Source organism: Pseudophryne corroboree, chromosome 5 (assembly GCF_028390025.1).
Source record: "Pseudophryne corroboree isolate aPseCor3 chromosome 5, aPseCor3.hap2, whole genome shotgun sequence".
Classification (NCBI taxonomy): domain Eukaryota; kingdom Metazoa; phylum Chordata; class Amphibia; order Anura; family Myobatrachidae; genus Pseudophryne; species Pseudophryne corroboree.
In genome coordinates this window covers 9,484,683-9,506,479 of record NC_086448.1, presented here as the reverse complement: position 1 = coordinate 9,506,479, position 21,797 = coordinate 9,484,683, and the positions used below count along the sequence as shown (strand labels likewise).

Sequence of the window (21,797 nt, the reverse complement as noted above, 5' to 3'; positions counted from 1 at the left end):
GCAACTGATAGCGACTGCTAGAGGCCGGCAAGATTAGATGGTGCCAGCATGGTGACTCAGGCCACAGTGCCCCGGGCAACCACCCTGCTTGCCCGCCCTAGTACCGCCACTGCTCATTATGCTCTCTGGCGCTGCAGTTTCTCCTTTCTTGAGCCACTTGGCTCCTCAACGCTTTGTGCAGCCACCTGGGGATCTCCCGCCACTTGCCACCAGCCTTCCTGATTACAATGGTTGGAAACTCCTGCGCAGATCACATCTTCTAATAGTCCTGCTCCCTGCACATCTAGGAGCACTCTTACACCAGGGAGATATCTCCTGAGAGTGGAAGACGGGAGTGCACCTGGAAGTGCCATGTAATAGCGAGGTGTTTGTGGTGAATGTCATCTGCCAGACATTATATCCAGCTGATGATCCAGGTTCTGAACTCTCACACCTCTTATTATGGAAGCAGTGATAATAGCAGATGTTACCTCCACAACTTTCTCACTTTGGGGCTGATTTGGGGTCAGACGCTGCTATGATGACGTTGGTGTCCTTTGCTGTAGTTGTATCTGGTACTTTACAAATGCTGGCCAACATCACTGTGTGACCATATCATAAAGCCCACCAAGAGCCAACTATGCAATAGATAGCACCTACCCTTGTGGACCATTTGCTCCCAAACACTGGAAAACTAACAAAACCTGTCGTTCATACAAATTGGTTAAACACAAATTTAACCAACTTGGATGAACGACTGTTTTTGTCCATTTGATCGATTGCCATTTGCTCTCCACCAAATTTTCATTCCAAACAGCTAAATCTGACAGATAATTGTATAGTGTGTACCTAGGCTAATAAACAGGATTATGACTGAACAGAACAATCAGTGGTAGATGTCTCATATCTCTGTGTTTCCTGGAATTATAGATCGCAAACACATTCCCAATTCTCATCAGAATGCCGATTATTAATCAGAAAATCTTCAAGGCGAGCTCCCACATGAAATCCTTGGTCCAAAACTTCATCGATCAACACAAGCAGACGCTAAACCCTGCCGCACCCAGAGACTTCACCGACCTCTTCTTAATGAAGATAAAAGAGGTAAGACCATTGCTGGGCATTAAAGAAAGAGAATATATATATATATATATATATAGCAGTGACTGGGGCTAGACAGTGCCTTCTGAGCCATTTAGCTCACCGCACGTCCCTGATATATGGGTGGCATAGACACCAATGGGGACCCAAATATAATTCACTTAACAGACATTAATATACCACAACTTACTAAAGTAAAAAGATTTTTACAATAGCACATACAGTACAGTAGATAAAAATCCTTTATATTTAAAAAGATCAATTAATATCATAAATACCAAACATTAATGTTCATATAATGTCTCAGAATTGAGTGAAATTCTTCCGGTTGATTTTGCCTGCTCCAGAGAGCCTGTTATCAAAAGTAATCACTGAGTATAGCTGGAAGTCAGTGACTTGAAGGCCAGCAATTGCTTTCCATTCCTGATATTGGTGAATCTGGAAGCATGACATCCCCCGTAGAGAGCTATGGGGGAATGCGGCTGCTGGCGGGAATATAGGGAGATATCTGCTGCTGTCCTTCCTACACTCATTCAGGGGATACTTAATATCTGCAGCAACCCCCCCGAAAATGGGTGTTTTTGAAGAAAAAGCCACAAGTATTGTTTTATAAATGGGCCCAGTAATCTTTTTTCTTTTCTATTTTTGGCTAGGACCAAAATGCTGTTTATGAGTTTTGTGACCAATGGTTTAGTGTTTATAGAGTTATTTAGTTATTTTTAATGACATTAATGCTGGTGAAGGAAGGGTCCTGTAACTAGAGCAGCGATCCTATATTGTGCCTGACAGAAAGGAGGGGTTACCACTATAGATGTGCACCGGAAATTTTTCGGGTTTTGTGTTTTGGTTTTGGGTTCGGTTCCGCGGCCGTGTTTTGGGTTCGAACGCGTTTTGGCAAAACCTCACCAAATTTTTTTTGTCGGATTCGGGTGTGTTTTGGATTCGGGTGTTTTTTTCAAAAAACCCTAAAAAACAGCTTAAATCATAGAATTTGGGGGTCATTTTGATCCCAAAGTATTATTAACCTCAATAACCATAATTTCCACTAATTTTCAGTCTATTCTGAACACCTCACACCTCACAATATTATTTTTAGTCCTAAAATTTGCACCGAGGTCGCTGGATGACTAAGCTCAGCGACCCAAGTGGCCGACACAAACACCTGGCCCATCTAGGAGTGGCACTGCAGTGTCACGCAGGATGGCCCTTCAAAAAAACACTCCCCAAACAGCACATGATGCAAAGAAAAAAAGAGGCGCAATGAGGTAGCTGTGTGAGTAAGCTAAGCGACCCTAGTGGCCGACACAAACACCTGGCCCATCTAGGAGTGGCACCGCAGTGTCACGCAGGATGGCCCTTCAAAAAAACACTCCCCAAACAGCACATGACGCAAAGAAAAAAAGAGGCGCAATGAGGTAGCTGTGTGACTAAGCTCAGCGACCCAAGTGGCCGACACAAACACCTGGCCCATCTAGGAGTGGCACTGCAGTGTCAGGCAGGATGGCCCTTCCAAAAAATACTCCCCAAACAGCACATGACGCAAAGAAAAAAAGAGGCGCAATGAGGTAGCTGTGTGAGTAAGCTAAGCGACCCTAGTGGCCGACACAAACACCTGGCCCATCTAGGAGTGGCACTGCAGTGTCACGCAGGCTGGCCCTTCCAAAAAACACTCCCCAAACAGCACATGACGCAAAGAAGAAAAATGAAAGAAAAAAGATGGAATTGTCCTTGGGCCCTCCCTCCCACCCTTATGTTGTATAAACAGGACATGCACACTTTAACCAACCCATCATTTCAGTGACAGGGTCTGCCACACGACTGTGACTGAAATGACGGGTTGGTTTGGACCCCCACCAAAAAAGAAGCAATTAATCTCTCCTTGCACAAACTGGCTCTACAGAGGCAAGATGTCCACCTCATCATCATCCTCCGATTCATCACCGTGTACATCCCCCTCCTCACAGATTATCAATTCGTCCCCACTGGAATCCACCATCACAGCTCCCTGTGTACTTTGTGGAGGCAATTGCTGCTGGTGAATGTCTCCATGGAGGAATTGATTATAATTCATTTTAATGAACATCATCTTCTCCACATTTTCTGGAAGTAACCTCGTACGCCGATTGCTGACAAGGTGAGCGGCGGCACTAAACACTCTTTCGGAGTACACACTTGTGGGAGGGCAACTTAGGTAGAATAAAGCCAGTTTGTGCAAGGGCCTCCAAATTGCCTCTTTTTCCTGCCAGTATACGTACGGACTGTCTGACGTGCCTACTTGGATGCGGTCACTCATATAATCCTCCACCATTCTTTCAATGGGGAGAGAATCATATGCAGTGACAGTAGACGACATGTCCGTAATCGTTGGCAGGTCCTTCAGTCCGGACCAGATGTCAGCATCAGCAGTCGCTCCAGACTGCCCTGCATCACCGCCAGCGGGTGGGCTCGGAATTCTGAGCCTTTTCCTCGCACCCCCAGTTGCGGGAGAATGTGAAGGAGGAGATGTTGACAGGTCGCGTTCCGCTTGACTTGACAATTTTCTCACCAGCAGTTCTTTGAACCCCTGCAGACTTGTGTCTGCCGGAAAGAGAGATCCAATGTAGGTTTTAAATCTAGGATCGAGCACGGTGGCCAAAATGTAGTGCTCTGATTTCAACAGATTGACCACCCGTGAATCCTTGTTAAGGGAATTAAGGGCTCCATCCACAAGTCCCACATGCCTAGCGGAATCGCTCTGTGTTAGCTCATCCTTCAATGTCTCCAGCTTCTTCTGCAAAAGCCTGATGAGGGGAATGACCTGACTCAGGCTGGCAGTGTCTGAACTGACTTCACGTGTGGCAAGTTCAAAAGGTTGCAGAACCTTGCACAACGTTGAAATCATTCTCCACTGCGCTTGATAAAAAAAACAAAAACAAAAAACCACGGGTAGGTGGTATACAATTATGGATGGACCAGCGACTGCCGACACAGAGGTAGCTACAGCCGTGGACTACCGTACTGTGTCTGCTGCTAATATAGACTGGATGATAATGAGATGAAATCAATATATATATATATATATATATATATATAATATCACACTAGTACTGCAGCCGGACAGGTATATAATATATATTTATTATGTACTAATGACTGATGACGGACCTGCTGGACACTGTCAGCTCAGCAGCACCGCAGACTGCTACAGTAAGCTACTATAGTAGTATGTATCAAGAAGAAAGAAAAGAAAAAAACCACGGGTAGGTGGTATACAATTATGGATGGACCAGCGACTGCCGACACAGAGGTAGCTACAGCCGTGGACTACCGTACTGTGTCTGCTGCTAATATAGACTGGATGATAATGAGATTAAATCAATATATATATATAATATCACACTAGTACCGCAGCCGGACAGGTATATAATATATATTTATTATGTACTAATGACTGATGACGGACCTGCTGGACACTGTCAGCTCAGCAGCACCGCAGACTGCTACAGTAAGCTACTATAGTAGTATGTATCAAGAAGAAAGAAAAAAAAAAAACCACGGGTAGGTGGTATACAATTATGGATGGACCAGCGACTGCCGACACAGAGGTAGCTACAGCCGTGGACTACCGTACTGTGTCTGCTGCTAATATAGACTGGATGATAATGAGATGAAATCAATATATATATATATAATATCACACTAGTACTGCAGCCGGACAGGTATATAATATATATTTATTATGTACTAATGACTGATGACGGACCTGCTGGACACTGTCAGCTCAGCAGCACCGCAGACTGCTACAGTAAGCTACTATAGTAGCATGTATCAAGAAGAAAGAAAAAAAAAAAACCACGGGTAGGTGGTATACAATTATGGATGGACCAGCGACTGCCGACACAGAGGTAGCTACAGCCGTGGACTACCGTACTGTGTCTGCTGCTAATATAGACTGGATGATAATGAGATGAAATCAATATATATATATATATATAATATCACACTAGTACTGCAGCCGGACAGGTATATAATATATATTTATTATGTACTAATGACTGATGACGGACCTGCTGGACACTGTCAGCTCAGCAGCACCGCAGACTGCTACAGTAAGCTACTATAGTAGTATGTATCAAGAAGAAAGAAAAAAAAAAAACCACGGGTAGGTGGTATACAATATTATATATATATTATATACAATTATATTATATATATATATTATATATATTAAACTGGTGGTGATTATTATAAACTGGTGGTCAGGTCACTGGTCACACTATCAGCAACTTGCAAGTAGTACTCCTAAGCAGACAATCACAATATATATTATACTGGTGGTCAGTGTGGTCACAATGGCAGTGTGGCACTCTGGCAGCAAAAGTGTGCACTGTACGTTATATGTACTCCTGAGTCCTGCTCTCAGACTCTAACTGCTCCCCACTGTCAGTGTCTCCCCCACAAGTCAGATATACATTATACAGTCACACTATCTATCTATCACTTCAGCAAGTAGTAGTACTGCTCCTAAAGTACTCCTCCTAATGCTCCCCAAAATTACTACTGTGTCTCTCTCTACTCTAGTCTCACTCTCTATAAACGGAGAGGACGCCAGCCACGTCCTCTCCCTATCAATCTCAATGCACGTGTGAAAATGGCGGCGACGCGCGGCTCCTTATATAGAATCCGAGTCTCGCGATAGAATCCGAGCCTCGCGAGAATCCGACAGCGGGATGATGACGTTCGGGCGCGCTCGGGTTAACCGAGCAAGGCGGGAAGATCCGAGTCGCTCGGACCCATGTAAAAAAACATAAAGTTCGGGCGGGTTCGGATTCCGAGGAACTGAACCCGCTCATCTCTAGCAACTATGAGCATGTTATGACTTTAGGTATTGAATAACGTATATTGATATATACTATGTAAATGAAGAAGTAAAGTGCACTTAGCTATAGACACCTTGAGAGTTGTAGAAATACATTTTCTGTACGTGAAGAGACGCAAATACTTGAATACGTATTATTATGTTGGTATTTTTGAAGTTATTGTTGTACATTTACGCTCTTTGAAATTAACTCTTCTTGTGGCAACATAAACTGTGGCATTGCCCATGTGTATATGTTTTGTTTAACCTTGATTACTTCTTTTTGTGGAAAATAAAAAGTTGTGAAGCCAAATTCAGTGTTCTCCTGTTCCTGAGGTGAAATTACATTCCTTACATCCACTGTGGTCATGAGCCGACCAAGAAAGGTAACCTAGAGTGTCTACCTACCAGATTCCATCCAGGTCCTTAGCCCTCAGCCCGGGTGCAACATTTACACACACTCACATACACTTACCTGCCATCCCCCATAGTGCTATTGGTCCCCTTCTCCAGTAGTAATCCATAGGTAACCTGTGAAAAAAATGCTCACCTATTTCCAGTGAAGGTCGGTCCTCTTTTTTCCATGTAGGCATCCCAAGGGTTAAAAATAAAAAAATAAAATTCCCAAACCAGCAGATGTAAAAGAATCCATGTATATAGACTAGTGATGAGCACCGGAAATTTTTCGGGTTTTGTGTTTTGGTTTTGGGTTCGGTTCCGCGGCCGTGTTTTGGGTTCGAACGCGTTTTGGCAAAACCTCACCGAATTTTTTTTGTCGGATTCAGATGTGTTTTGGATTCGGGTGTTTTTTTCAAAAAACACTAAAAAACAGCTTAAATCATAGAATTTGGGGGTCATTTTGATCCCAAAGTATTATTAACCTCAAAAACCATAATTTCCACTCATTTTCAGTCTATTCTGAATACCTCACACCTCACAATATTATTTTTAGTCCTAAAATTTGCACCGAGGTCGCTGGATGACTAAGCTAAGCGACCCTAGTGGCCGACACAAACACCTGGCCCATCTAGGAGTGGCACTGCAGTGTCACGCAGGATGTCCCTTCCAAAAAACCCTCCCCAAACAGCACATGACGCAAAGAAAAAAAGAGGCGCAATGAGGTAGCTGTGTGAGTAAGCTAAGCGACCCTAGTGGCCGACACAAACACCTGGCCCATCTAGGAGTGGCACTGCAGTGTCACGCAGGATGTCCCTTCCAAAAAACCCTCCCCAAACAGCACATGACGCAAAGAAAAAAAGAGGCGCAATGAGGTAGCTGTGTGAGTAAGATAAGCGACCCTAGTGGCTGACACAAACACCGGGCCCATCTAGGAGTGGCACTGCAGTGGCACGCAGGATGGCCCTTCCAAAAAACCCTCCCCAAACAGCACATGACGCAAAGAAAAAAAGAGGCGCAATGAGGTAGCTGTGTGAGTAAGATAAGCGACCCTAGTGGCCGACACAAACACCGGGCCCATCTAGGAGTGGCACTGCAGTGTCACGCAGGATGGCCCTTCCAAAAAACCCTCCCCAAACAGCACATGACGCAAAGAAAAAAAGAGGCGCAATGAGGTGGCTGTGTGAGTAAGATAAGCGACCCTAGTGGCCGACACAAACACCGGGCCCATCTAGGAGTGGCACTGCAGTGGCACGCAGGATGGCCCTTCCAAAAAACCCTCCCCAAACAGCACATGACGCAAAGAAAAAAAGAGGCGCAATGAGGTAGCTGTGTGAGTAAGATAAGCGACCCTAGTGGCCGACACAAACACCGGGCCCATCTAGGAGTGGCACTGCAGTGTCACGCAGGATGGCCCTTCCAAAAAACCCTCCCCAAACAGCACATGACGCAAAGAAAAAAAGAGGCGCAATGAGGTAGCTGTGTGAGTAAGATAAGCGACCCTAGTGGCCGACACAAACACCGGGCCCATCTAGGAGTGGCACTGCAGTGGCACGCAGGATGGCCCTTCCAAAAAACCCTCCCCAAACAGCACATGACGCAAAAAATTAAATTAAGAAAAATTAATTAATTAATTAAATTAAGAAAAATTAAAGAAAAAAGAGGTGCAAGATGGAATTGTCCTTGGGCCCTCCCACCCACCCTTATGTTGTATAAACAGGACATGCACACTTTAACCAACCCATCATTTCAGTGACAGGGTCTGCCACACGACTGTGACTGAAATGACAGGTTGGTTTGGACCCCCACCAAAAAAGAAGCAATTAATCGCTCCTTGCACAAACTGGCTCTACAGAGGCACGATCTCCACCTCATCATCATCCTCCGATATATCACCGTGTACATCCCCCTCCTCACAGATTATCAATTCGTCCCCACTGGAATCCACCATCTCAGCTCCCTGTGTACTTTGTGGAGGCAATTGCTGCTGGTCAATGTCTCCACGGAGGAATTGATTATAATTCATTTTAATGAACATCATCTTCTCCACATTTTCTGGATGTAACCTTGTACGCCGATTGCTGACAAGGTGAGCGGCGGCACTAAACACTCTTTCAGAGTACACACTTGTGGGAGGGCAACTTAGGTAGAATAAAGCCAGTTTGTGCAAGGGCCTCCAAATTGCCTCTTTTTCCTGCCAGTATAAGTACGGACTGTGTGACGTGCCTACTTGGATGCGGTCACTCATATAATCCTCCACCATTCTTTCAATGGGGAGAGAATCATATGCAGTGACAGTAGACGACATGTCCGTAATCGTTGTCAGGTCCTTCAGTCCGGACCAGATGTCAGCATCAGCAGTCGCTCCAGACTGCCCTGCATCACCGCCAGCGGGTGGGCTCGGAATTCTGAGCCTTTTCCTCGCACCCCCAGTTGCGGGAGAATGTGAAGGAGGAGATGTTGACAGGTCGCGTTCCGCTTGACTTGACAATTTTGTCACCAGCAGGTCTTTGAACCCCAGCAGACTTGTGTCTGCCGGAAAGAGAGATCCAAGGTAGGCTTTAAATCTAGGATCGAGCACGGTGGCCAAAATGTAGTGCTCTGATTTCAACAGATTGACCACCCGTGAATCCTTGTTAAGCGAATTAAGGGCTCCATCCACAAGTCCCACATACCTAGCGGAATCGCTCCGTGTTAGCTCCTCCTTCAATGTCTCCAGCTTCTTCTGCAAATGCCTGATGAGGGGAATGACCTGACTCAGGCTGGCAGTGTCTGAACTGACTTCACGTGTGGCAAGTTCAAAGGGCATCAGAACCTTGCACAATGTTGAAATCATTCTCCACTGCGCTTGAGACAGGTGCATTCCACCTCCTATATCGTGCTCAATTGTATAGGCTTGAATGGCCTTTTGCTGCTCCTCCAACCTCTGAAGCATATAGAGGGTTGAATTCCACCTCGTTACCACTTCTTGCTTCAGATGATGGCAGGGCAGGTTCAGTTGTTTTTGGTGGTGCTCCAGTCTTCTGTACGTGGTGCCTGTACGCCGAAAGTGTCCCGCAATTCTTCTGGCCACCGACAGCATCTCTTGCACGCCCCTGTCGTTTTTTAAAAAATTCTGCACCACCAAATTCAAGGTATGTGCAAAACATGGGACGTGCTGGAATTTGACCATATTTAATGCACACACAATATTGCTGGCGTTGTCCGATGCCACAAATCCACAGGAGAGTCCAATTGGGGTAAGCCATTCCGCGATGATCTTCCTCAGTTGCCGTAAGAGGTTTTCAGCTGTGTGCGTATTCTGGAAAGCGGTGATACAAAGCGTAGCCTGCCTAGGAAAGAGTTGGCGTTTGCGAGATGCTGCTACTGGTGCCACCGCTGCTGTTCTTGCGGCGGGAGTCCATACATCTACCCAGTGGGCTGTCACAGTCATATAGTCCTGACCCTGCCCTGCTCCACTTGTCCACATGTCCGTGGTTAAGTGGACATTGGGTACAACTGCATTTTTTAGGACACTGGTGAGTCTTTTTCTGATGTCCGTGTACATTATCGGTATCGCCTGCCTAGAGAAGTGGAACCTAGATGGTATTTGGTAACGGGGGCACACTACCTCAAGAAATTGTCTAGTTCCCTGTGAACTAACGGAGGATACCGGACGCACGTCTAACACCAACATAGTTGTCAAGGCCTCAGTTATCCGCTTTGCAGCAGGATGACTGCTGTGATATTTCATCTTCCTCGCAAAGGACTGTTGGACAGTCAATTGCTTACTGGAAGTAGTACAAGTGGGCTTACGACTTCCCCTCTGGGATGACCATCGACTCCCAGCAGCAACAACAGCAGCGCCAGAAGCAGTAGGCGTTACACGCAAGGATGCATCGGAGGAATCCCAGGCAGGAGAGGAATCGTCAGAATTGCCAGTGACATGGCCTGCAGGACTATTGGCATTCCTGGGGAAGGAGGAAATTGACACTGAGGGAGTTGGTGGGGTGGTTTGCGTGAGCTTGGTTACAAGAGGAAGGGATTTACTGGTCAGTGGACTGCTTCCGCTGTCACCCAAAGTTTTTGAACTTGTCACTGACTTATTATGAATGCGCTGCAGGTGACGTATAAGGGAGGATGTTCCGAGGTGGTTAACGTCCTTACCCCTACTTATTACAGCTTGACAAAGGCAACACACGGCTTGACAAATGTTGTCCGCATTTCTGGTGAAATACTTCCACACCGAAGAGCTGATTTTTTTGGTATTTTGACCAGGCATGTCAATGGCCCTATTCCTCCCACGGACAACAGGTGTCTCCCCGGGTGCCTGACTTAAACAAACCACCTCACCATCAGAATCCTCCTGGTCAATTTCCTCCCCAGCGCCAGCAACACCCATATCCTCCTCATCCTGGTGTACTTCAACACTGACATCTTCAATCTGACTATCAGGAACTGGACTGCGGGTGCTCCTTCCAGCACTTGCAGGGGGCGTGCAAATGGTGGAAGGCGCATGCTCTTCACGTCCAGTGTTGGGAAGGTCAGGCATCGCAACCGACACAATTGGAGTCGGACTCTCCTTGTGGATTTGGGATTTCGAAGAACGCACAGTTCTTTGCGGTGCTTTTGCCAGCTTGAGTCTTTTCATTTTTCTAGCGAGAGGCTGAGTGCTTCCATCCTCATGTGAAGCTGAACCACTAGCCATGAACATAGGCCAGGGCCTCAGCCGTTCCTTGCCACTCCGTGTGGTAAATGGCATATTGGCAAGTTTACGCTTCTCCTCCGACGATTTTAATTTAGATTTTTGAGTCCTTTTTTTACTGATCTTTTGTGTTTTGGATTTTACATGCTCTGTACTATGACATTGGGCATCGGCCTTGGCAGACGACGTTGATGGAATTTCATCGTCTCGGACATGACTAGTGGCAGCAGCTTCAGCACGAGGTGGAAGTGGATCTTGATCTTTCCCTATTTTTGGAACCTCAACATTTTTGTTCTCCATATTTTAATAGGCACAACTAAAAGGCACCTCAGGTAAACAATGGAGATGGATGGATACTAGTATACTTATGGATGGACTGCCGAGTGCCGACACAGAGGTAGCTACAGCCGTGGACTAACGTACTGTGTCTGCTGCTAATATAGACTGGATGATAATGAGATGAAATCAATATATATGTATATATAATATCACTAGTACTGCAGCCGGACAGGTATATATATTTATTATGTAATGACTGATGACGGACCTGCTGGACACTGTCAGCTCAGCAGCACCGCAGACTGCTACAGTAAGCTACTATACTATAGTAGTATGTACAAAGAAGAAAGAAAAAAAAAAACCACGGGGAGGTGGTATACAATTATGGATGGACTGCCGAGTGCCGACACAGAGGTAGCTACAGCCGTGGACTACCGTACTGTGTTTGCTGCTAATATAGACTGGATGATAATGAGATGAAATCAATATAATATCACTAGTACTGCAGCCGGACAGGTATGTATATTTATTATGTAATGACTGATGACGGACCTGCTGGACACTGTCAGCTCAGCAGCACCGCAGACTGCTACAGTAAGCTACTATAGTAGTATGTATAAAGAAGAATGAAAAAAAAAAAACCACGGGTAGGTGGTATACAATATTATATATATATATATATATATATATATATTATATACAATTTTATATATATATATATATATATATATATATATATATATATTAAACTGGTGGTGGTGATTGATTATTAAACTGGTGGTCAGGTCACTGGTCACACTATCAGCAACTTGCAAGTAGTACTCCTAAGCAGACAATCACAAAATATATTATACTGGTCTGGTGGTCAGTGTGGTCACAATGGCAGTGTGGCACTGACTCTGGCAGCAAAAGTGTGCACTGTACGTTATATGTACTCCTGAGTCCAGCTCTCAGACTCTAACTGCTCCCCACTGTCAGTGTCTCCCCCACAAGTCAGATAATTAATACAGTCACACTATCTAATCTATATCACTTCAGCAAGTAGTAGTAGTATAGTAGTACTCCTCCTAATAATGCTCCCCAAAATTACTACTACTGTGTCTCTCTCTACTGTCTCACTGTCTTCTCTAAACGGAGAGGACGCCAGCCACGTCCTCTCCCTATGAATCTCAATGCACGTGTGAAAATGGCGGCGACGCGCGGCTCCTTATATAGAATCCGAGTCTCGCGATAGAATCCGAGCCTCGCGAGAATCCGACAGCGGGATGATGACGTTCGGGCGCGCTCGGGTTAACCGAGCAAGGCGGGAAGATCCGAGTCGCTCGGACCCGTGTAAAAAAACATGAAGTTCGGGCGGGTTCGGTTTCCGAGGAACCGAACCCGCTCATCTCTAATATAGACATGTATTCCCTTATGGCAGGCCTCTACATGACTATCTGTCACTTGGGGACCCGCCAGCCAATCAGGGAGTGCCACGGTGTTCTGCTGTAGACCACAAGGTTAATTCAGGTCAACCTTCTGATCTCAATTAACCTTGTGGTCTACTGCAGAACGTTGTTTCCCACCATAGGGGGTCATTCTGACCTGATCGCATGCTGCCGTCCATCGCAGCGCATTGATACGGTCAGATGTGCTAATGCGCCGGCGCATGCCAGACAGCCGACGGCTGTTATAGCCCAGCGATGGCCTCTGCCTGATTGACAGGCAGAGGCAGTCAATGTGCGGGAGAGGGTTGCATGGTGGCGTTTGGATGCCGTTTCATGGGCATGGTCCTGCCAATGCTGGCGTGGCCGGACAGTGCGGGGGGCAGGCCGCAATGGCTGCATGATGTCACATGCAGCCACTGCGACCATGACAATGACGAGTAACTCCCAGCCAGCATGCAGAAGCTGCGCTGGCCGGGAGTTACTCTTCAAGTACAAATGCATCGCCACTGTGCAATGCTTTTGTAGTTGTGCAGTGGGGCCGGACCTGACATGCGTGGCGGATTAGCCCTGTGCAGGGCGTCCCCCCGCATGTCAGTGTGAATGATCGTAGCTGTGCTAAATTTAGCACAGCTACGATCAGGTTTTAATTAGAGATGAGCGGGTTCGGTTCCTCGGAATCCGAACCCGCCCGAACTTCAGCTTTTTTTACACGGATCCGAGCGACTCGGATCTTCCCGCCTTGCTCGGTTAACCCGAGCGCGCCCGAACGTCATCATGACGCTGTCGGATTCTCGCGAGGCTCGGATTCTATCGCGAGACTCGGATTCTATATAAGGAGCCGCGCGTCGCCGCCATTTTCACACGTGCATTGAGATTGATAGGGAGAGGACGTGGCTGGCGTCCTCTCCATTTAGATTATAAGAGAGAGAGATTTACTGGAGCTTAGGACTAGGAGGAGTACTGTAGAAGTGTAGAGAGTGCAGAGAGTTTACTAGTGAGTGACCACCAGACAGTGCAGTTTATTTAATATATCCGTTCTCTGCCTGAAAAAAGCGATACACACAGTGACTCAGTCACATACCATATCTGTGTGCACTGCTCAGGCTCAGCCCAGTGTGCTGCATCATCTATATATATTATATATCTGTCTGACTGCTCAGCTCACACAGCTTATAATTGTGGGGGAGACTGGGGAGCACTGCAGTGCCAGTTATAGGTTATAGCAGGAGCCAGGAGTACATAATATTATATAGTGAGTGACCACCAGACAGTGCAGTTTATTTAATATATCCGTTCTCTGCCTGAAAAAAGCGATACACACAGTGACTCAGTCACATACCATATCTGTGTGCACTGCTCAGGCTCAGCCCAGTGTGCTGCATCATCTATATATATTATATATCTGTCTGACTGCTCAGCTCACACAGCTTATAATTGTGGGGGAGACTGGGGAGCACTGCAGTGCCAGTTATAGGTTATAGCAGGAGCCAGGAGTACATAATATTATATTAAAATTAAACAGTGCACACTTTTGCTGCAGGAGTGCCACTGCCAGTGTGACTGACCAGTGACCTGACCACACTGACCACCAGTATAGTTAGTAGTATACTTATATTGTGATTGCCTGAAAAAGTTAAACACTCGTCGTGTGACTTCACTTGTGTGTTGTTGTTTTTTTTATTCTATAAAAATAAAACTCATTCTGCTGACAGACAGTGTCCAGCAGGTCCGTCATTATATAATATATAATATATACCTGTCCGGCTGCAGTAGTGATATATATATATTTTTTTAATCATTTATCATCCAGTCGCAGCAGACACAGTACGGTAGTTCACGGCTGTGGCTACCTCTGTGTCTGCACTCGGCAGGCAGTCCGTCCATAATTGTATACCACCTAACCGTGTTTTTTTTTTTTCTTTATACATACATACTACTACGACATCTCTTTATCAACCAGTCTATATTAGCAGCAGACACAGTACAGTACGGTAGTTCACGGCTGTGGCTACCTCTGTGTCTGCACTCGGCAGGCAGTCCGTCCATAATTGTATACCACCTAACCGTGGTTTTTTTTTCTTTCTTCTTTATACATACATAGTTACATAGACATCTCTTTATCAACCAGTCTATATTAGCAGCAGACACAGTACAGTACGGTAGTTCACGGCTGTGGCTACCTCTGTGTCTGCACTCGGCAGGCAGTCCGTCCATAATTGTATACCACCTAACCGTGGTTTTTTTTTCTTTCTTCTTTATACATACATAGTTACATAGACATCTCTTTATCAACCAGTCTATATTAGCAGCAGACACAGTACAGTACGGTAGTTCACGGCTGTGGCTACCTCTGTGTCTGCACTCGGCAGGCAGTCCGTCCATAATTGTATACCACCTAACCGTGGTTTTTTTTTCTTTCTTCTTTATACATACATAGTTACATAGACATCTCTTTATCAACCAGTCTATATTAGCAGCAGACACAGTACAGTACGGTAGTTCACGGCTGTGGCTACCTCTGTGTCTGCACTCGGCAGGCAGTCCGTCCATAATTGTATACCACCTAACCGTGGTTTTTTTTTCTTTCTTCTTTATACATACATAGTTACATAGACATCTCTTTATCAACCAGTCTATATTAGCAGCAGACACAGTACAGTACGGTAGTTCACGGCTGTGGCTACCTCTGTGTCTGCACTCGGCAGGCAGTCCGTCCATAATTGTATACCACCTAACCGTGGTTTTTTTTTCTTTCTTCTTTATACATACATAGTTACATAGACATCTCTTTATCAACCAGTCTATATTAGCAGCAGACACAGTACAGTACGGTAGTTCACGGCTGTGGCTACCTCTGTGTCTGCACTCGGCAGGCAGTCCGTCCATAATTGTATACCACCTAACCGTGGTTTTTTTTTCTTTCTTCTTTATACATACATACTACTACGACATCTCTTTATCAACCAGTCTATATTATTAGCAGCAGACACAGTACAGTACGGTAGTTCACGGCTGTGGCTACCTCTGTGTCTGCACTCGGCAGGCAGTCCGTCCATAATTGTATACCACCTAACCGTGGTTTTTTTTTCTTTCTTCTTTATACATACATAGTTACATAGACATCTCTTTATCAACCAGTCTATATTAGCAGCAGACACAGTACAGTACGGTAGTTCACGGCTGTGGCTACCTCTGTGTCTGCACTCGGCAGGCAGTCCATAATTGTATACTAGTATCCATCTCCATTGTTTACCTGAGGTGCCTTTTAGTTGTGCCTATTAAAATATGGAGAACAAAAATGTTGAGGTTCCAAAATTAGGGAAAGATCAAGATCCACTTCCACCTCGTGCTGAAGCTGCTGCCACTAGTCATGGCCGAGACGATGAAATGCCAGCAACGTCGTCTGCCAAGGCCGATGCCCAATGTCATAGTACAGAGCATGTCAAATCCAAAACACCAAATATCAGAAAAAAAAGGACTCCAAAACCTAAAATAAAATTGTCGGAGGAGAAGCGTAAACTTGCCAATATGCCATTTACGACACGGAGTGGCAAGGAACGGCTGAGGCCCTGGCCTATGTTCATGGCTAGTGGTTCAGCTTCACATGAGGATGGAAGCACTCAGCCTCTCGCTAGAAAAATGAAAAGACTCAAGCTGGCAAAAGCAGCACAGCAAAGAACTGTGCATTCTTCGAAATCCCAAATCCACAAGGAGAGTCCAATTGTGTCAGTTGCGATGCCTGACCTTCCCAACACTGGACGTGAAGAGCATGCGCCTTCCACCATTTGCACGCCCCCTGCAAGTGCTGGAAGGAGCACCCGCAGTCCAGTTCCTGATAGTCAGATTGAAGATGTCAGTGTTGAAGTACACCAGGATGAGGAGGATATGGGTGTTGCTGGCGCTGGGGAGGAAATTGACCAGGAGGATTCTGATGGTGAGGTGGTTTGTTTAAGTCAGGCACCCGGGGAGACACCTGTTGTCCGTGGGAGGAATATGGCCATTGACATGCCTGGTGAAAATACCAAAAAAATCAGCTCTTCGGTGTGGAGGTATTTCAACAGAAATGCGGACAACAGGTGTCAAGCCGTGTGTTCCCTTTGTCAAGCTGTAATAAGTAGGGGTAAGGACGTTAACCACCTCGGAACATCCTCCCTTATACGTCACCTGCAGCGCATTCATAATAAGTCAGTGACAAGTTCAAAAACTTTGGGTGACAGCGGAAGCAGTCCACTGACCAGTAAATCCCTTCCTCTTGTAACCAAGCTCACGCAAACCACCCCACCAACTCCCTCAGTGTCAATTTCCTCCTTCCCCAGGAATGCCAATAGTCCTGCAGGCCATGTCACTGGCAATTCTGACGAGTCCTCTCCTGCCTGGGATTCCTCCGATGCATCCTTGCGTGTAACGCCTACTGCTGCTGGCGCTGCTGTTGTTGCCGCTGGGAGTCGATGGTCATCCCAGAGGGGAAGTCGTAAGCCCACTTGTACTACTTCCAGTAAGCAATTGACTGTTCAACAGTCCTTTGCGAGGAAGATGAAATATCACAGCAGTCATCCTACTGCAAAGCGGATAACTGAGGCCTTGGCATCCTGGGTGGTGAGAAACGTGGTTCCGGTATCCATCATTACTGCAGAGCCAACTAGAGACTTGTTGGAGGTACTGTGTCCCCGGTACCAAATACCATCTAGGTTCCATTTCTCTAGGCAGGCGATACCGAAAATGTACACAGACCTCAGAAAAAGAGTCACCAGTGTCCTAAAAAATGCAGCTGTACCCAATGTCCACTTAACCACGGACATGTGGACAAGTGGAGCAGGGCAGGGTCAGGACTATATGACTGTGACAGCCCACTGGGTAGATGTATGGACTCCCGCCGCAAGAACAGCAGCGGCGGCACCAGTAGCAGCATCTCGCAAACGCCAACTCTTTCCTAGGCAGGCTACGCTTTGTATCACCGGTTTCCAGAATACGCACACAGCTGAAAACCTCTTACGGCAACTGAGGAAGATCATCGCGGAATGGCTTACCCCAATTGGACTCTCCTGTGGATTTGTGGCATCGGACAACGCCAGCAATATTGTGTGTGCATTAAATATGGGCAAATTCCAACACGTCCCATGTTTTGCACATACCTTGAATTTGGTGGTGCAGAATTTTTTAAAAAACGACAGGGGCGTGCAAGAGATGCTGTCGGTGGCCAGAAGAATTGCGGGACACTTTCGGCGTACAGGCACCACGTACAGAAGACTGGAGCACCACCAAAAACTACTGAACCTGCCCTGCCATCATCTGAAGCAAGAAGTGGTAACGAGGTGGAATTCAACCCTCTATATGCTTCAGAGGTTGGAGGAGCAGCAAAAGGCCATTCAAGCCTATACAATTGAGCACGATATAGGAGGTGGAATGCACCTGTCTCAAGCGCAGTGGAGAATGATTTCAACGTTGTGCAAGGTTCTGATGCCCTTTGAACTTGCCACACGTGAAGTCAGTTCAGACACTGCCAGCCTGAGTCAGGTCATTCCCCTCATCAGGCTTTTGCAGAAGAAGCTGGAGACATTGAAGGAGGAGCTAACACGGAGCGATTCCGCTAGGCATGTGGGACTTGTGGATGGAGCCCTTAATTCGCTTAACAAGGATTCACGGGTGGTCAATCTGTTGAAATCAGAGCACTACATTTTGGCCACCGTGCTCGATCCTAGATTTAAAGCCTACCTTGGATCTCTCTTTCCGGCAGACACAAGTCTGCTGGGGTTCAAAGACCTGCTGGTGACAAAATTGTCAAGTCAAGCGGAACGCGACCTGTCAACATCTCCTCCTTCACATTCTCCCGCAACTGGGGGTGCGAGGAAAAGGCTCAGAATTCCGAGCCCACCCGCTGGCGGTGATGCAGGGCAGTCTGGAGCGACTGCTGATGCTGACATCTGGTCCGGACTGAAGGACCTGACAACGATTACGGACATGTCGTCTACTGTCACTGCATATGATTCTCTCAACATTGATAGAATGGTGGAGGATTATATGAGTGACCGCATCCAAGTAGGCACGTCACACAGTCCGTACTTATACTGGCAGGAAAAAGAGGCAATTTGGAGGCCCTTGCACAAACTGGCTTTATTCTACCTAAGTTGCCCTCCCACAAGTGTGTACTCCGAAAGAGTGTTTAGTGCCGCCGCTCACCTTGTCAGCAATCGGCGTACGAGGTTACATCCAGAAAATGTGGAGAAGATGATGTTCATTAAAATGAATTATAATCAATTCCTCCGCGGAGACATTGACCAGCAGCAATTGCCTCCACAAAGTACACAGGGAGCTGAGATGGTGGATTCCAGTGGGGACGAATTGATAATCTGTGAGGAGGGGGATGTACACGGTGATATATCGGAGGGTGATGATGAGGTGGACATCTTGCCTCTGTAGAGCCAGTTTGTGTAAGGAGAGATTAATTGCTTCTTTTTTTGGGGGGGTCCAAACCAACCCGTCATATCAGTCACAGTCGTGTGGCAGACCCTGTCACTGAAATGATGGGTTGGTTAAAGTGTGCATGTCCTGTTTTGTTTATACAACATAAGGGTGGGTGGGAGGGCCCAAGGACAATTCCATCTTGCACCTCTTTTTTCTTTTCTTTTTCTTTGCATCATGTGCTGATTGGGGAGGGTTTTTTGGAAGGGACATCCTGCGTGACACTGCAGTGCCACTCCTAAATGGGCCCGGTGTTTGTGTCGGCCACTAGGGTCGCTAATCTTACTCACACAGTCAGCTACCTCATTGCGCCTCTTTTTTTCTTTGCGTCATGTGCTGTTTGGGGAGGGTTTTTTGGAAGGGACATCCTGCGTGACACTGCAGTGCCACTCCTAGATGGGCCCGGTGTTTGTGTCGGCCACTAGGGTCGCTAATCTTACTCACACAGCTACCTCATTGCGCCTCTTTTTTTCTTTGCGTCATGTGCTGTTTGGGGAGGGTTTTTTGGAAGGGACATCCTGCGTGACACTGCAGTGCCACTCCTAGATGGGCCCGGTGTTTGTGTCGGCCACTAGGGTCGCTAATCTTACTCACACAGCTACCTCATTGCGCCTCTTTTTTTCTTTGCGTCATGTGCTGTTTGGGGAGGGTTTTTTGGAAGGGCCATCCTGCGTGACACTGCAGTGCCACTCCTAGATGGGCCCGGTGTTTGTGTCGGCCACTAGGGTCGCTAATCTTACTCACACAGCTACCTCATTGCGCCTCTTTTTTTCTTTGCGTCATGTGCTGTTTGGGGAGGGTTTTTTGGAAGGGACATCCTGCGTGACACTGCAGTGCCACTCCTAGATGGGCCCGGTGTTTGTGTCGGCCACTAGGGTCGCTTATCTTACTCACACAGCGACCTCGGTGCAAATTTTAGGACTAAAAATAATATTGTGAGGTGTGAGGTATTCAGAATAGACTGAAAATGAGTGTAAATTATGGTTTTTGAGGTTAATAATACTTTGGGATCAAAATGACCCCCAAATTCTATGATTTAAGCTGTTTTTTAGTGTTTTTTGAAAAAAACACCCGAATCCAAAACACACCCGAATCCGACAAAAAAAATTCGGTGAGGTTTTGCCAAAACGCGTTCGAACCCAAAACACGGCCGCGGAACCGAACCCAAAACCAAAACACAAAACCCGAAAAATTTCAGGCGCTCATCTCTAGTTTTAATCACCCCCCTAGACTTCAATGGAGATTTTTCCCCATAGAAGTGTATGGGCTCGACTTGAGTGACAGCTCAGGAGCACTTAGCCAATAAGAAGAGTGCTACTATGTGGTTTCCCGGATTGGCTGGCTTTTTATTATTATATATTATATTGGCTATTATAAATGAGGGCCTATAAGCAATTAATAAAAATAATAAAATTAGGCAGAGGCTTGGGTGGGGGATGGCCACTACTGATGTGCGTAGGGCTGCCCTATCCCCTAAATCCGCCCCAGTGAACACGGTGCTTAGCAAATTTACCCCTACGAATTCTTGTATAAGGAGATAGATTGTTTACTCATTTAACGGAAGGTCAACAATAATATTCCCGTCTGTTTCTTTCCCAGGAGGAACACATGCCGGGGAGCCATTTCTGTGAAAACAACCTCCTGATATCGTTGATAGACATGATCGGAGCTGGATTTGATGCCACAAGTTTTTCCACAAATTTTTCTCTGGTTCTAATCAGCAATTACCCAGAAGAGCAAAGTAAGAGACGCATGGTGAGATGTATCACACCTTCTAAAGAGCACAAGAGGAGGTGTTGTCCATAGCAACCAAACAGATTCCATATATGATTTATCCAGTGCTTTCCATGAAATGATAGGTGAAATACGACTGGTTGCTATGGGCAAGTTCTCCACCTTAGAAGGTTTGATACATCCCCCTTATTCTGTAAATATGCAGGGACTACATCCTGCTGGACAGTACTTGTCAGAACGTCTTTGTGCCTGACTATGGATGTTATTGTAAGGTTTCCCCAATATCACAGCGCTCGATCACTCAGTCACCTAACACTCAGGTACAGATTAGCCAAACCATCCCATGCAGAGTTCTCCCATCCACTCATAATTCAGACTGCCATCAGTAACTGTTATATAAGTCAGTCAGGGAGCCTACACATATACGCTGTATACTCTGTTCTCTGATTAGCACTGAAAGGGTTTCATACTTTGCAGGGTAGCGTTCAATAGCTGCTGTAAAGGCCCATACACACTAGAAGATAGGAACAATTTCCCTGGAACTTCCAGGAGTCCTGACAAATGAAATTGAGAACACGCTGAGTGAGTTCACACAATTTGAAAGAGGAAAGGTATCTTTGGAATTGGTACCTTATTTACATAGTTAATATTGGGGAGGGTTTTCCGGGTGACTTTAACCAGGAATTCCGGATGACGGTTTTGACTAATAAAACCCAAACGTAGAAGTTATGCATAAGTACCGCTGGTGCCGCCGAATTATTATACCTTTATTGCTTAATAACATTAGGGGTAATTCCAAGTTGATCGCAGCAGGAATTTTGTTAGCAGTTGGGCAAAACCATGTGCACTGCAGGGGAGGCAGATGTAACATGTGCAGAGAGAGATAGATTTGGGTGTGGTG

At 46.1% G+C, this 21,797-nt stretch overlaps 1 protein-coding gene across 1 annotated transcript in view; it reads left to right on the top strand.

The window, feature by feature from the left end:
• LOC134927083 (cytochrome P450 2F2-like) overlaps positions 1 to 21,797 on the top strand; it is a 593,292-nt gene that overhangs the window by 491,533 nt on the left and 79,962 nt on the right. Inside the window, exons 6-7 of the mRNA XM_063921081.1 lie at positions 910 to 1,083; positions 20,762 to 20,903. Of these exons, the coding sequence (XP_063777151.1) occupies positions 910 to 1,083; positions 20,762 to 20,903 (316 nt within the window). The remainder of the gene's footprint in view (positions 1 to 909; positions 1,084 to 20,761; positions 20,904 to 21,797) is intronic.